This window comes from Monodon monoceros, unplaced genomic scaffold (assembly GCF_005190385.1).
Source record: "Monodon monoceros isolate NGI ecotype Baffin Bay Population unplaced genomic scaffold, NGI_Narwhal_1 Super_Scaffold_7, whole genome shotgun sequence".
NCBI lineage: Eukaryota > Metazoa > Chordata > Mammalia > Artiodactyla > Monodontidae > Monodon > Monodon monoceros.
Window position 1 is genome coordinate 94,546,587 of NW_021703784.1, and position 16,302 is coordinate 94,562,888.

At 56.9% G+C, this 16,302-nt stretch overlaps 2 protein-coding genes across 4 annotated transcripts in view; one reads left to right on the forward strand and one right to left on the reverse strand.

Moving 5' to 3' along the window:
- SPI1 (Spi-1 proto-oncogene) overlaps positions 1-1,967 on the reverse strand; it is a 33,739-nt gene extending 31,772 nt beyond the window's left edge. For both annotated transcript variants that reach the window (XM_029208983.1, XM_029208986.1), the window contains exon 1: positions 1,736-1,967. The gene's annotated coding sequence lies outside the window, so the exon portion shown is untranslated. The remainder of the gene's footprint in view (positions 1-1,735) is intronic.
- A 5,541-nt stretch (positions 1,968-7,508) lies between these two features.
- Positions 7,509-15,877, forward strand: SLC39A13 (solute carrier family 39 member 13). 2 transcript variants are annotated; one of them, XM_029209655.1, is made up of 10 exons: positions 7,509-7,673; positions 9,142-9,450; positions 11,310-11,423; positions 11,729-11,850; positions 12,225-12,329; positions 12,441-12,530; positions 13,313-13,363; positions 13,691-13,823; positions 13,995-14,094; positions 14,188-15,877. In XM_029209655.1, the coding sequence occupies exons 2-10, from the start codon at positions 9,150-9,152 to the stop codon at positions 14,261-14,263; spliced, it is 1,092 nt and encodes a 363-aa protein (XP_029065488.1). In that variant the 5' UTR covers positions 7,509-7,673; positions 9,142-9,149; the 3' UTR covers positions 14,264-15,877. The 2 variants fall into 2 exon arrangements, with proteins under 2 accessions (XP_029065488.1, XP_029065489.1); XM_029209656.1 differs by lacking the exon at positions 13,995-14,094.
- Positions 15,878-16,302: the final 425 nt, after the last annotated feature.

The following is a 16,302-nucleotide window of genomic DNA, read 5'->3' on the forward strand; positions in this document are numbered from 1 at the left end:
GCCCTACCCCAAGGCACTCCATCTGTGAGATGGAGACCTTAGAAGCCCAAACTCCTGCCCTGGCAGGACTCCCCACTTCTGCTTGCATACTTCCTGCCCTCCCAAGACACCCTCTTCCATCCTCAGACCGCCTGTTTTAACAACTAGTAACATTTACTAGGCACTCTACGTACACAACATATTGTAATCCTCGCAGCTGCAGGTACTCTTATCCCCATTTCACAGACGAGGAAACCGAGGCTCAGAGGGGAGGAGTGACTGGTGTGGGGTCAGCTGGCTAGAGAGGGGCAGCTCTGAGCTGAGAACAAGTTCTCTTGTCCACCAACCCAGGAGAAATCCTATGCAAACCATGAGGCAAAGCAGTGCCTCTTTGTTTGGAAGAAGACTTTGAGTCCTTTTGGATGCCACTGCTGCCCAGGCTCATGGTCATGGCCTATTCCTAGCTCCCCTGCCCTGTCTCCATCATCAGAGTCTCCTGCTTCTCCTGGTCCAGGTTGTAGGATGCCAGAGTTAGAAAAATTCCAGCCTCAGGTGCCCATGAGAGCAAAGAGATTATAAAATCCAGAAAGGTGAGCAACCTCCTGAATCAAATGCTCCCCTTGGCTCCCTGCCCTGGACATGCACACCTAGCAGTGGCACTTAACTCCCGGGGGAGACAGGCCCAAGGGGGCAGTGTTCCCTGATGGTTAGAACCAGGGCATTGCTGCCAGACATTCATGGGTTTAAATCTCAACTTTGCAATCAAGAGACCACCCCCTGGGTAAGTGACTTAATCCTAATATGGAGAGAAAGATGCCTCTCCTGACCTGGAGATTTCACAGAAGGGAAATTTGCTTCTAAAAGCCAAGCTTCGTCATGCATGGCCTCATTTAAGCCTCATTACAGCGCTGACAAGTAGGTACTATTATTACTCCCATTTTACAGATGAAGAAACTGAAATGAAGGAGTCTTCCCAAGGTCACATGGCCTTGCAGTGGCTTAAACCTCAGTCCCGTGTGACTCCAAGTCAGATGCACTTACACTGCCTCGGGCAGGTTCCCCCTTCCTTTTTTCCTAGGAAGTTTCCCTACCACTGCCAGCCCACAGGGTCAGAGGCCCTGAGTGGCAAGTAAACTTTGACTGGCTGGTGCTCAAGGGCTTGGCCCTGCCCAGCGGTGGCGCAGTCCCAAAATGCCTGACTGCTCTTGCTGTTGGGTTGGGCTGGCCGGAGGGCTGCCTAGGCATATGCAGGGGGTTGGGCCCAGCTGCAGTGCGGACTCCTCCAGGCCCCTGCTGTACTATCTTGAACCTACCCTGCAACTATGTTGGTGTCTGACCGTCTCCTGGAGGAGGCGTGTAAGCCCTTCCAGGGGGTCTGCAGGGTGAGGCCAGGAAACCAAGAAGTTGGACTTGCGCTTCTCACTTACTTGGGCCTCTTCCAAGGCCCTGGAGAGGCCTCAGCAAATTTGTATTTGTGATTTTGTAATCTTTTTCTTAAAGAGGGCCCCCAGATTGTGGAGTTCCATTCCCCTCCCCACTTGCTTCCTGCTGGCTGGCTCTGTGACTTAAGGCAAGTCCCCCAATTTCCCATCTATACAACGGGGATGAAGCCTGGCGAGTCAGCGGGTACAGCAGGGGCAATGCGAGGAACTCAGGGTACCCATCCTTTACAAAAGGCCCAAATCTACAGAGGGATTTCACCAGCCTGCACCTGTTCCATCCCTAACGGCCCTGGGGGGTAACTGGAGACTCCTACCCCCATGTTCCAGCTGCGATGACTGAGGTTTGGAACGGAACGAGCAGGCCGGAGCACCATCTCTCACTGCTCTCTGGGATCAACGCCCAGGATGCCGAGTCCCGGGTTGCAGGGAGGGGGCCGCTACGCCGACCGTGGCTCGGGGAGCTGGGACCAGAGGGTGCGGGGGCGGGCTCGGCGGACGCAGCGTCCCGCACAGTCTCACCGCAGGACCGACCTCGGCCCTTATCTGCTCGGGCAGCTTCCGCCCCCCATCCCAGCCCCCGCCGCAGGCCTGGCCCCCGCCTCCGCCTCCGGAGGGGCCGGCCCGGAGCGCCCCTCCCCCGAGGCCGCCCGCCCCCAGGGAGCGCCCGAGCTGCCGCGGGCTGCTGCCCAGCGGAGCAGAGAGGCGCCGGGCCCCCAGGTGAGGAGCCGGAAGTGATAAATAACTCCTGAGAGGGGGGGCACCGTCGCAGCGAGGCCCTCCCTGCTGCAGCGTGCCCACCCCAAGCAGACCAGACAGGGGCTTCCCATCCAGGCCGCCTCAGCCAAATCTGGGAGGGAGATGAGGGTCTCTTAAAGCCCCAAGGAACAGGAGGGGCGGTGGGGTTGCTCTGCACGGCGTTCTGAGGGGCACGACCCCCCCCCCATCCACACACACGCGCACTAGCGTCCCAGGCCCAAGCGTGGGAGGGAAGAGAGAAGTGGAGACACCTTTGAGAAAGTGAAAAGCAAGCCACAAACTGGAGGAGATGTGAGACGTCTGACGTCTGCCACGTACAACCCGCAATGGATAAACATCAAAAACACATAAAGGACTCTTGGAAATCCATGGGAAAAAACAGAAAACAAGTAATCCAACAGAAAAATAGATGAAAGACGTGAACAGGCCTTTTTACAGAAGAAGAAAACACAGTTGTCCAATGAACACGTAAGGGATGCACAAGCTCATTGGTGATAAGGGAAATGCAAATGAAGGCCCCAATAAGATGCTATTTTATACCGTTTGACGGGCAAAAATTAACGAGTCTGACAGCACCAAGTGCTGGAGAAGAGGTGGCGCCACGGAATCTCCAGTGCGTTGTTAGTCAGAGTGCAACTCCCTACAACCTCTGGGGAAAACAATCTGGCCTTATCTTATAAAGCCGAGGCCCAGCAGATCCCCCTCTAGGCTTAAAATCAAGAGAAACTTGGGCATGTGCTCCAAGAGACAGAAACGAGAACATTCAAAGCTGCACTGTTCTGAACAGCAAAAATCTAGAGAATAACCCAAATGCCCATGGACAAGAGAATGGGGAAATAAATTACAGAGGATTCACTCACACAGTGGCACATCGTTCAGTAGTGCAAGCAAATGAACTAGTTTCACCCCGTATCATGAATGAATCTTAGTACCCGTATCGTTGAGTGAAAAAGCCAGTCCCAGAAGACAGATACTTCCTATGAAGTTCAAAACCAAGCCAAACCATACCTCTATAAAAAACAATGTTGGTTCCTTCCTTTTCATACTTTTGTTATTAGGAGCTGACATGATTACCCACCTAAAAGACTCAAGAGTAATACTGAGAAATGATTAGAACCAGTAAGAAAATGTAGTTGGCTTACCAGGTATCAAAGGGATACATAAAAATAATTTGCCTTCCTGTGCACTACATTTAAAACGTAATGGGAAATATGTTCTTTTAAATACCCACAAAATGTAAAATACCTAAAAGTAAACTTATTAAGAGTTATGCAGGACCTATATGAGAACAATTGTAAACATCACTGAATAACGTAAAAGAAAACCTTAAAAGAGCTTTTTTCCTTATTTAAAAAGAAAGGCCAAACTGGACAGAATATTGTCTGTTATGTTTCTTTCTTAGGGGAAAAAAAGGACTGTTAACACTCTGATTCTCCCAAGAAGGAAGCAGTGAGATGGGATGGGGAAGGGGTAACAAGTAAGCAAATCTATGAATAAACATAAATTAAATAAAGCCCTGCGAAGGCTCAGATTACTGTGCACAGTGCACAGGAATTTCACCCCACTTTGTGCTCCTGAGGCAGGAGAGGGGAAAGGGAGATACTAAATTCATTTGGACAGACTTCTATTCAGGGTATAGGCAAGAGCTTGTCTTTCTTTCCAGAAGCCCACAGCGGGAATGGGGGTTGGGAGGGTGAAGAAGTCCCATTGTGTTCAGGGTACAGGGCTCAGGGCTCCAAAGACACAACACTGAGGGCCTGGACAGACCCAGAAGGCTTCAGAGAGGGAGCGGCCTTGTAAACGGGCGGGATTTCAATCGACAGAGAGAGACGGTGGAAGGGGACGAACAGGCCAGGCCTGCCACGGGTAGGGTGGGAGTTACAAAGGGGGTTGTAAAGGCAGAGAGGCTGGACAGAAAGTAGTGAGGCTGGGCTGCCCAAGGAAGAGTTGCTGAGGGTGGGGGAAAGGGGCTGCTGTGGAGTCACTGGGGCATCATCAGGCCAGGGCTGGAAATTCAGGGGAGAAAGCACCCCAGGAACTCACGAGGGAGCTAAGGCTGCCCTGAGAAGAACAAGTTGAGAGAGGGTTAGGGTCAGGGGTTCCAGAGGGGCAGGTCCAGTTTGGAGAGGCAGAGCTGGAGGCCACAGTAAAAGCAGCAGGGCCCTGGGTGGGCACTCAGCTCTGCCTCACCTCCTCAGGGCGACCTTGGGCACCCTGAGCCTCAGATGCCCTTCTACATGTCTACCTGCAGCCCCCCACGGAAAGCCCTGAGAAGGTGAAGGCCTGCTTTCTCACAGAAGGCCATACTCTGGAAGCAGAAGTAATGTGCCCATCCCAGAGCCTCTAGCCCTTGACCCCCAGAGGAGGGGGAGGGTTGTCAGAGCATCGGCAATGCCAACGCCAGGCTGTGCTGGTCTCACAGCCGTCGCCTGGTCATTAGGCCCAGAAGCAGTCCCACCTTCTAGAAATAGGGGGCTGAGACCTGGTTGCTGAGAAAGGCCAGATCAGAGAAATTGGTCTGCAGCCCCTCCAATCCCAGACGCCTCCCAACCACGCAGAGCCAAGCAGTGTCCAGGCTCACCCTGCCCTGCTGTGGTTTGTCTGCCCAGTGCCACGACCCAGGAAGACCCTGAGGCCTTCAAACTAGTTGATAAATGTGTTGGAAAACATTCATCTGTGCTCAGCGAGGAGTGGAGAGGGGTGGCCCCCACCCTGTGTCTTTATCTGTTCTTTTCATTACTGTAATACTTTCTTTATACACATGTGTCCACACATGTAAATAATAATAACATCTAATCCTTAAGTAGAACTTCCCATGTACCAGGCATTGTTCTAAGTGTTTTCTGTGTTCATTCAATTTACACAACTACTTGATATAGCAATCCATTTTACAGATGAGGAAACTGAGGCATAGGGAGTTAATTAATATATATATCATATATTTAATTTACGTATGATATATATAAAAGCTTTTACATATCTTTTTTACATAATTGCATAAACTATGATCATATACATGTTTTTACAAATTTTCCTTTTATATTTTTTTCTCCCCCACAATGGAATCCATGTTACCATGCTGACGTGAGATCTTCTATATTTTTTATTTACTCACAATTATAAATGGACTTATATATGCTAATACCTATAATCACATGTACCTATACAAGTTTCCTTTTTGTCATTATTTTAAACTAGTGGGTTATAGTAAAAAAAATTTCTGCATCTCTCTTTTCTCACTCGTCCATATTTGGAAGCCCCTGGCAGATCTAATTCACTGGTTTTCTTTGTTTGTTTTTTCCTCCAGGACTCTTCTTTTTATTTATTTATTTATTTATTTACCTATTTATTTATTTATCTATGGCTGCGTTGAGTCTTCGTTGTTGTGCGTGGGCTTTCTCTAGTTGTGGTTAGCGGGGGCTACTCTTCGTTGCGGTGCGCAGGCTTCTCACTTCGGTGGCTTCTCTTGTAGAGCACAGGCTCTAGGTGTGCAGGCTTCAGTAGTTGCGGTGCATGGGCTCAGTAATTGTGGCACGCAGGGCCCTAGAGCACACAGGCTTCAGTTGTTGCAGCACACGGGCTCAGTAGTTGTGGCGCACGGGCTTAAGTTGCTCCGCAGCACGTGGGATCTTCCCGGACCAGGGCTCGAACCCGCGTTCCCTGAATTGGCAGGTGGATTCTTAACCATTGCGCCACCAGGGAAGCCCCTAATTCGCTGTTTTTAACAGCCACACACTAGTCCACCCATTGTCTTTCTACTTGGCCCTCCCGGCTCATGGTCATCCTCTAGAGTCCCATCCCCACCCCCCAGTACATTAGGGAGTCTGATGGTGGAAATTCCGGGCCAGGTGAGAGGAAAGAGCAGTGAGAAGGCAGCAAGTGGTGTTTCTAGCTGGGTCTTGCCCATCCCCTTGCTGGTGGCCAGCAGCCCTCAGCTCCTAGAGGCAGGAATGCTGACTGTGTTATTGTGAAATCATTTGTATATTGTGAAGTGCTTTGCATATGATGGAGTGATTTGCATATATGGGGGGGCACACCTTAGAGATCCCTGAGCAGCATCCCTAAGTGTCTTCCTCCCTTTGCAAAGTAACCAGCACAGGGCTTCCACTTCAGAACTCAGGGAGCAGAACAGGAGGGCGTCCCTGTAGACCTATGGGCCTGGTGGGTGAGGCAGACACGGGGCTTTCAGAGGAAAGCTGATCCCGCCTGGTAGGAGTTGGGGGTCTAGGAAGGGCAGATGTTGGAGTGTGAGGTGGAATCGGGCAACTGGTGCAGCCTGTGAGAGCCCTGTGCCCTCAGAGCCCCTGGTAAGGGAGAGTGACACAGGACGGACGAAGGAATTACCGCATGAGGCAGATGAGGGTCAGAGGCTGGGAGACTCCCACCCTGTCACAGTCTCTGCCCCAGTGAGTACCCAAGTGCCCCTTGCTGAGTATTATATGGTCCTGGCTGAGAAGAATGCAAAGTGTAAATGCCAAGGCAGGTTCCCATGACCCTATAAGTGAGAAGTGCTATCACATGCTCTGGGTTCAAGGACACCCAGGTTTGAATCGTGCTTCTGCCATCTGTGCTATTGTGTGACCCTGGGCTAACAGTGTCCATCTCAATGGGATAGACTGAGGATTCAGGGAGACAATACACGCAGAGTGAATGGCACGTCGTAGGTGCTCAGTAAATTGCAGTTACAATAATGCTATTGTTTGCTGCCCCAGTCTGAGGTGAGGGAAGCACAGAGCCTTTACTCCCCCAGGTTTGGGGTTACCAGCAGCAATGTCAGGCCACCGTGCATTGGACTCCAAAGGGTTACAAGCCCTGGAGACAAAGGCCTGAGGTTCCCAGTGAAAAACCAAAGCATAAAAATAATTCGATGAGTAAGAATAAAATTCCCTCTTCTGAGGTTCCCGGGGCTAGGCCCCTCCCTGCGGCAGGCACTTCCCCTTTCCCTTGCTCATGGAGGAGCCAGGCTGGGCTGACTCAGAGCAGGAGCGCCACAGCCATCCTCCTACCCAGTCCCCGTCCCGGGACGGCGCAGTCTGGCAGCAAAGCGCGCCCCCGTGCGGCCGCGGCTGGGACTGCCTCCCGAGAGAGGAAGCGGCGGGCAGACCCGCAAGCGCGGCCACCCAACTGCTCGCGGTCACCGCGGGGCCGCCGTCTCCGCCCTGCGCAGCCGGACTGTGCTGGGCGCCCGCGGGGCCCCCACTTCCGCCCGACCCTCCCCGCCGTCCCGGGCCCGCCCGAGCGGAAGTGCGCCAGCCTCCCGGGTCCCCCATGGCATCGAGGCGGAAGCGCTCTCCCACCGCCGCTCCCCACGACCCCGCGGCGTTCGGTGCGTCGGGTTCCGGACAGGTCCCGTGTGACGTGGCCGCACGCTGGGGGCGGCTCCGGGCCGGGGGCCGGGCGGACAGGCCGGGCGGGGCAGAGCCGGGGCGGGGCGCTGTGCCGCAGCTGGATGGCCGGGGCCGTCCGGAGCGCCTCCGCCGCCGTCGCCGCCGCACGGTGAGTGACCGCCGCACCCCCAGGGCCAGAGCCCCTGACGAGACGGACTCTGCCGATCCCCTTGCCCCCGACCCGGCCTGTCCAGATCAGACCTGGGCCTCTCGCCCAGAGCCCGGGAGTTAAACTTCCTTGGGCTCTTCTCCCCTGTCTCCCCACGCGTCGCTCCCCATCTCTCCCTCTCCCTCCGCCTCCGTCTCTGGCTCTCTCACTCTTGGCTCTCCCGCTCTTGCTTCTGCTTTCCCTCTGCTCTCCGACTCTCTCGGTACCCCCTCTCCTGTCCCAAACTTGTCCCCTCCCCTCTCCTCAAACTTGTCCCCTGACCCGCCTCTGCCTCCAAGTCCGGCCTGGCGCAGTCCTGCCTTTGGTCCCCAGTGGAGCCCAGAGGGTTTCATCGGTCCCGTTAAGGCCCGGAGGTCCTAGACCCGAGCATCTTTTCCAGCTGCTTTCCCTCCCTCCCACCTCCATCAGCAGATGAGGAAACTGAGGCAAGGACATCACTGGCTCAAGGTCACAGCCAGCATGAGGGAGGGCAGACCACATTTAAACCTCATGCCTGAGTTTCCAGGTTGAACTTCCGTCTTGGTTGACTCACATCCAGATCCTGTGATCCGCCTGCTGGGTACACTCTTGCTGCCTGGTGCTCCTGGGCTCCCGCAACATAAGGAGGGTTCTCTGTGCCTCCTCCATGCCAGGCACACTCACCTAATTAGCAAGCTCATCTCATTTTCACCACTGTGTGAGGGAGGCAATACTCATCTCCCTGCTACAGACGAGGAGACTGAGGCTCAGAGAAGGGCTCTAGGGACTTGTCCGCAGTCAAGCAGCTGTAAATGCAGAGCACAAAGTCAAGGGCGGGTCTTCAAAGCCTGTGCTCTGCACATCTGTGAGGCAGCTCCTAGCTGAAGAATCCTCTCTCTTCATTCCCACCTCCTGGCTGTCTCCGTGCCCCAGCGATATTGGACTCATTTCCTAGGAAAAAGCCCTGATGGTCTTGAACTAGCTCAGCTGCTTGGTTTCCCCACCTGCACCTCCTAACATTGCCCCATCAAGCTAGACTGTGCTGGCCGCCATCCCTGGGGGTGTCCTCACTGGGGCGCATCCTGGCAGCGAAGCCTCCCCTGGCAGCCAGACACCCAGCTGGGCCAGGCCTACCGGTGTCTGAGGGGAACCCAGCCAGCGCCTCACCCTGTCATTAAGGAAAGTTTAGCCTCAGGCGGACAGGCTGACACACAGCCTGGAACTGGTTCCCAAGGAAAAAATGTGTGCTCCTTGGGAGTGGGGTGTGGCGGAGCAGAGCCCTTTTGCTCTGTGCACCCATCATTGGGATCCTCAGAGGCCCTGGGGGAGGCAAGCAGGAGGGCAGGTGCCATGGCCGCTGGGAGTGGGGGGAGGGTTAAGATGCCACGTTTCCTAAGCAGGTGTGCGGCCAAGGGTGGCAGCTCACGTAAGTGGCCTTTGTGTTTTTCAGCACGTGGCATGCCTGGATGTCCCTGCCCTGGTTGTGGCATGGCGGGACAGAGGCTCCTCTTCCTCGCTGCTCTTGCCCTGGAGCTCCTGGGAGGGGCTGGGGGTTCCCAGCAGGCCTTCCGGAGCCGGGGGGTGGCAGCGGCCTGTCGCCTGGACAATAAGGAAAGTGAGTCTTGGGGGGCCCTGCTGAGTGGAGAGCGGCTGGACACGTGGATCTGCTCCCTCCTGGGCTCACTCATGGTGGGGCTCAGCGGGGTCTTCCCATTGCTCGTCATTCCCTTGGAGATGGGGACCACGCTGCGCTCAGAAGGTGAGTGACCCTCCTCTGGCACCGAGGGGCAGCCAATGGCGCGGGAAACATGCTGCTGCTCTTCCTGGGAGAGCCGGGTCTCTGGTCCCGAGTGGCAGTGTGTCTGTGGTGGAAGGTGGGGACCCAGCACAATTCCTCACCTTGGTCCAGTGAGCCAGCGTGCGCCGTGCTCATTTGTTCATTCGTTTGTGCATCTGTTTATTCTGAAAGATGAAAGTCAGCAAACATTCACTGTGAAGCAAGAAACAAGGCTGGAAATCGGATGCCGGGCTGCCTGGTTCAAATCTTGGCTCTGCCACTTACCAGTTGGGTGGTATTGGGCAAGTTCCTTAACTTCTCTCTGCCTTAAGCTCCCAACCTTAAACATGAGGATAATAATAGTATCTACCTCATAGGTGTTATTGTGACGATTAAATGAACTAACGTCGGCAAAGCACTTAGGAGACGGCCCCGGTGCAGGGACGGGGCTCCGTGTTCGCGAGCCAGTGCTGGGCATCGCGCTGCCTCTCGCTTCAGTCCCTGCTCACAGTGCAAGAGGGCGCTCAGACCCAGAGCCCCTGGGGCGGCCTCACCCAAGAACACGCGAGAGGCTGGTAGCTGGCCTGCCTCTGGAGAGGGGCGCTGGGAGGTGGGTGCAGGCCTGGCAAAGGCTTTTCCTTGGCTGCGCATGTGTCCATAGGTGACATGCTATAATGAAAGCTAAAGAAGATCAGATGGGGAGCTGCTAAAAATGCAGGTGCCTGTCACCCCCACCCAAGAGTATGACATAGTAGGTCTGGACCAGGCCCCGGGAATCTTTGAAATGAGGGTCCCCCAGGGGCTCGTGCTGCCTGCCAGGCTCCAGGAACTGTTCATTCAACAGATGGTTATGAACGCAACTGTGCCAGGCACTGGGCTGAGAGCCGGTGCCCCAGCTGTGAACAGGGCCCTCTTCTGCTGTCTTGGCCTGTGTATCAGTTCAGCCCCTCTCATAGCATCCCTGAGAGGTCCACCTAGGGAGGACTTGGATTATTAGCTCTATTTTACAAATGGGGAAGCACAGGCACAGAGAAGTTCTTGGAGGAGCCCAAGGGCACACAGCCTGGAAGCAGCAGCTTCCCCCTGGGACCCCACCCCACCACCAAGCTGCCTCTTCCTCTGGGCCTCAGTTTGTCTATCAAACCAAAGGCCCCCTCAGGGCACTTCTAACTCTGGATGTTGCACGTCCGCGCAAGTCCTCACATCTCTGCCACTTTTCTGAGAGTAACAGTGGCTGAGAAGAGAAACACTCCCACTTCATAAGCACTTGCTGTATGTATTGTTGTTTAATTCAGGGGTCCCCGACCCCCGGGCCGCACAGCAGGTGAGCGGTGGGCGAGCGAGCGAAGCTTCATCGGCCGCTCCCCCTCGCTCGCGTTACCACCCCCATCCGTGGGAAAATCGTTTGCCACGAAACCGGTCCCTGTTGCCACAAAGGTTGGGGACCGCTGGTTTAATTCACACAAGATCCCTATCAGATAGATCCAATTGTCCCCAGTTTACAGATTATGAAATTGAGTCCCAGAAGTAATCTGCCCAAGGTTACCAGCTGGTGCGTTGGGGAGCTGGGACCTGTCAGGCTCCCAAGCCCAGTCTCTTAACCCTGAAGCAGTAGTGGCTCCACAGTCGGCCTGCAGGTCGTGGTGTATTCCTGCTGGGCACCAGCCCTTACTGGGACTGAAGGGTTGGGGACCCAGGAAGGCCAGCAGCCCATGTCCAGCCTTCTGGAGACTTGCAGTCTGGTTGGGACCACACTAGGAGCCCAGTAAGCTGGGTGGGGCAGAGGTCAGGCCAGGGGCTCTGGTGCCCCAGTTCCCAGGTCCCACATCTCTGCCTTGTAGCTGGGGCCCGGCGCCTGAAGCAGCTGCTCAGCTTTGCCTTGGGGGGACTCCTGGGCAATGTGTTTCTCCACCTGCTGCCCGAGGCGTGGGCCTACACGTACAGTGCCAGCCCTGGTGAGTGAGACCACAGGCCGGGGGCAGGAGGGTGGCAGGCGATAGGTGGGAACTGGTGCCCAGGCCCAGGGATGGCCTAGGCCCTGCCTGCTCTGCAGAATGACTGTGAGGGGGTTCTGGACGTCTGGCAGGGAACTTGTCCTGGTCCCAGTGCCCTGGTCCCTATGGGAGTTCCTGGGGCCCAAATGCCCCACCAGCCAGTCCTGGCACCCTGCCCCTGTCACTGCCCTGGACTAGGTCCCATCCCAAGTAGCCCCCCTTCTATGCCCTGGCTTGGCCTGGTGTGTCAGTGCTGCCCCCTGCAGGTGGTGAGGGGCAGAGCCTGCAGCAGCAACAGCAACTGGGACTGTGGGTCATTGCTGGCTTCCTGACCTTCCTGGCGCTGGAGAAGATGTTCTTGGACAGCAAGGAGGAGGAGACTAGCCAGGTGAGCCCAAAACCCCAGAGGCTACACAGGTCAGCCTCTGCTCTGTGGTGGTGCCAGGGCCTGGAGGCCCAAGTTCTGAGCCAAGCCCTGAAAAGAGGGTCTCTCGGCCCTCTCCTGGGAGCTCCGGGAGGCTGGGCCGGCTTGTTTGGAAGGACCTGGGCATCAGCCCGCCGTGGCCTGTTCTCAGTGAGAGCAGTGCGGGAGGCAGAGGGCCTGCTGGGTCTGGGGGCGCCCGGCTGACTGGGCAGCAGAGCCCGGCCAGGTAAAAGGGGTGTTCCCTTTTGAGCTGTTCTCCATCTTCCACTCCCTTTCTGTCCACCCTGGCCGAGTGGGGGGCATCTAATGTCACGTCTCCCTCCTTCTCCTGGCCCTAGGCCCCCAGCAAAGACCCTGCAGCTGCGGCCGCGCTCAGTGGAGGCCACCATCTGGCCCAGCCAGCTGCAGGGCCCGGCCTGAGCGCCGTGGTCCGGAACATCAAAGTGAGTGGCCCGCCCAGGGCCCCCTCCTCCTGCAGCCGCCCCACCCCAAGTGGCCGGCCCAACTCAGCCCTGTCTGCCCGGTTCAACCCAGCTTTCTCTCCCCTCGCCCAGGTCAGTGGCTATCTCAACCTGCTGGCCAACACCATAGACAACTTCACCCACGGGCTGGCTGTGGCTGCCAGCTTCCTTGTGAGCAAGAAGGTGAGTGGGGCTGGGGCAGTGGGACCCAGGCCCTTCGGTGGGAAGGGTGGTGCCTGCGTTAACCAGTGGGCTCCGCCTCCAGAATAGGTCCCCAGGCATCTCCTTGCTCCCTCCATCACAGCACCCTCATCCACGCCTCCCTGCTGCTCTCCTGGACACGGCCTCCTTCTGTCTCCACCACCGACTGGTCTGTTCTTGCTGCGAACACTCCTTGTTGGGATCACAGTCCTCTGCCAGGCTGCTATGCTTGGCCCCTGCCTGCTTCTAGATGCTTCTCCCCACCCACCTCCTCCCTCTGCCCTCTGCGCTTTGGCCCCAGGGTCTGCCTACTCTTGAACTGGCCAACCTCTGTCCCCTCTGGTAGCCTCCAACTCACTGTTGCCTCTGCTTGGAATGTTTTTTCTTCCCCTCTGAACTGCCAGCCCCTCATCCTTCAGGCTTCAGCTTGAAGTGCACGCTCTCAAGGAGGCCTTTGCTGACCCCTCATCTCAGTTAGGCCCATCATGTCCCATGGCACCCAGTCCATCCTTTCCCCATAGCACCTGTCATGGTGTGTAATCACATGGTTCTTTGTCTGTTTACTCAATCCTTGCCTCTCCACTCCAGGCTGTTAGCTTCTTGGGGGCAGGTTCCTTGTCTGTTTTATTCGCTGCGATATTTCTAGCAGCCAGATGGTACCCAGCCAGGGCACCCAGAGCAGAGTAAATGTTTGTAGAATGAGCGGACAAGCGGGGGCCCTAGCCCTCGGCACAGACCCCACAGACTCCCTCCCCTCCCTGCAGATCGGGCTCCTGACCACCATGGCCATCCTCCTGCATGAGATCCCCCATGAGGTGAGTGCCAGAGGGTTCCCGTGATCGGCCATGTGGGTGTGGAGCTGGGGGCAGGGATTCGGGGTGGGACTACCCAGCAATGGTGGGCTTGGGCGGCTGGACCACAGAGGCCTGGAGCTGCTCAGCCTGCTAGGCTGCAGCCACCGTTTCAGCTGTGCTCCAGCATCCTCAGGACGGGGGGCCCTGCCGAGGGGATGCGGGCTGGGGCACGGGGTGGGCCCAGCTACAGGGCGGGTGCAGGGGGCTCGTTGTGTGTGTCCATGCCTGAGATGCTCAGGGGATCTGGCCCCACTGGGGCCCAGAGTGATCGTCTGGACCTCCCCTCAGGTGGGCGACTTTGCCATCCTGCTCCGGGCCGGCTTTGACCGATGGAGCGCAGCCAAGCTGCAGCTCTCGACGGCCTTGGGGGGCCTGCTGGGCGCCTGCTTCGCCATCTGTACTCAGTCCCCCAAGGGAGTAGGTACGGGCGTGGTGGGTGGTGGCGGTCAGCAGAGGGGCCCCAGCCAAAGGGCACAGCTGCCCTGACCCTGGTGTCCAGGCCAGATTCTGCCCCCCATCCACCCCGCGGGAGGGAGTGTAGTACACATGGCTCCCCTGGACTCCCAGCCAGTCAGGGCTTCTCCTGCTGCAGAGGAGACTGTGGCCTGGATCCTGCCCTTCACCTCTGGCGGCTTTCTCTACATCGCCCTGGTGAACGTGCTGCCCGACCTCTTGGAGGAAGATGACCCATGGTGAGCTACCCACTGGCACTGCCATTCGCAGGGCCTCTGCCCCCGGCGTCTCGGCCAGTGCCACCCCCTGAGCCCCTGCCCCTCTCCCCACAGGCGCTCCCTGCAGCAAGTGCTTCTGCTCTGCACGGGCATTGTGGTGATGGTGCTGTTCTCGGTCTTCGTCGAGTAACTGTCCCTGACGCCCCACCCCCTGCACAGCAATAATAGACTCAGATCGACTCTGTGACCGTGTGTGTGTGTGTGTGAGGCAGAGCGAGCGAGTCCTCCGAACTGACAAGAGGACGGGGTGTGTGTGGTGTGCATGTGACTGTGTGCAAGACCGACACTGTGATCCCTTGTGTGCTGGGCCCAGGGCCCGATGCCCACGCCTGCCCCCAGCCACACTGCGGTCTTCTCTCCTTGGCCCCCTGTCACCTTGCACCCCCTGGAGTCAGTGGGGAACAGGAACACTGGTCCCAAGCAGAGGCCTCTGCCCACCAGGACGCCAGGAGGAGTGGGAGCAGCCCAAGGAGCCCAGGGCTGCAGGGAGTCCCAGAGCTGTCTCCTGCTGGGGCCTCATGGGTCCCTGGCCTGAAGGAGTGAACCTCTGCACATGGGCACGCAGCCCTGGGCAGCCAGGAACTGAGGCTGGGGCACCTCCTCTCTGCTGTGTCCAGTGTTCTGGCCCTTCCTTCACCAGCTCCAAGGCCAAAGAAAGGAGAGGCAGGTGCTCATGTAGCCCCCAGCGCCACTCAGCACTGACAGTCCTACCCCTCCCAGCATGGAGCCGGGAGATGCTTTCTAAGACCTTTTCCCCGTGGCTGCTTGCCCTGGCCCAGCTTCTGTTCCCCCAGGGAATGCTCCCTGGCAACGCCAGCGGCTCTGCCACCTCCAGCTGCCAAACAGCAGCCAGCAGGGCAGCGAGCAGCCCCGGGCCAGAGGCTTCCCAGTTGGCTCAGGGATGCTCATGCCAGCACAGGGTCCAGGCAGACACTCGGAGGGCAGGAAGAGAGGGAGCGGTGGCTGCCACCACCCCCACCCCCCGACCCCCGCCCCTGGCTCGGGCCCCTTTTCCTGTCCCACTGTGGGTGGGGCTAGGCGGGGGTGGCGAGGGCTCCACATTGTCAGCACTCAGGAATGTGCTCTGGGGATGCTGAAGCCATAATCCCCAGCTATTTCCCTTGGCTGACGCCCAGGTACTCAGCTGGCCCACTCCACAGCCAGGCTCCAGCCCTGCTACTTGACCGTGGGCGTCTTGAGAAGTAGCCATCAAGAGGGTCTGAATGGTTTTACGGCAGTTTTGCTGTGGTTCCATTTGTATCTGTAAATACCTGTTCTATAGATGAGATGCAAATAAATATACACAAACCGGCTGCCTCTGTTCTGCATACCAGAGCCCATGGTCAAGCAGGGCTTTTCCGGCCACCCCGTGCTCCGGCCAGTTTGGCTGCTCTGCGGGCCCAGCTCCCGCAGGCTGCCCAGCTGGTCTCCACCGTCATCCCCGCCCTCTGGGCCTCCTGCTTCGTCTCTGAGCTGTTACTTTTGGGGTGCTTCTCACAACAGGGTATACATTTCATGTTGCCCTTGTTTATTTTGTTGTTAGCTTTTTATGCCAATAAAACAAGCCTGGCTCTAGGCCATTATAGCCCGCGTCACCCCCAAGGGTGGTGTCCTCATAGACCTACGAACCAAGGGCTTTTTCCTGGCCTGTCCCCTAAGTAATTTTAACCGCGGAAGGGAGCTCCATCCACAAAGTCAGCTCCAGGTTTGGCCTCTATGAAATGTTATTTTTCATTAAAAAGAAAAGGAAAAAATGAGATCTTTATTCTAAACCATACCCTCACCACCAGTGAATATGCTAAGAATGAAGACAGCATCAGGCCCAGGGGGAGCTGCTTCCCCAGTGCTGCTAGGAGAGAGCAGAAGGGGGAAGTGGAGTCCCACTTCCTCTCCTACCTTCAGCAGGCCGTTGGCGGACAGCGCGTCCGCGCCACATCACGGAGGCTGCGAAGCCCGGATGGGCTGTATCCTCAGCTGGGAGCGCCTGACTCAGTATTTCCAGCAAAAAGGGCTCTGCTTCACCTGACTGTGACACGCCCAGGACCTGGTGGCCTGACAGAAGCGAGGAAGGAACCCAGGGCTGTCCTGGCAGTCCCCGCCTCCCCTGAGCAGGCCCTGGGGCTCCTCGTGTGTCGGGTGACAGTTGCACGTGCAGTCATGGCACTCTGC

Bases quoted from the DNA above. Each gene is read 5' to 3' on its own strand.
- SLC39A13 (XM_029209655.1), top strand. From the start codon at position 9,150: ATGCCTGGATGTCCCTGCCCTGGTTGTGGCATGGCGGGACAGAGGCTC. The intron at 12,531-13,312 runs GTGAGTGGGGCT...CCCTCCCTGCAG, and splicing joins GCTTCCTTGTGAGCAAGAAG to ATCGGGCTCCTGACCACCAT. The intron at 14,095-14,187 runs GTGAGCTACCCA...CTCTCCCCACAG, and splicing joins TTGGAGGAAGATGACCCATG to GCGCTCCCTGCAGCAAGTGC.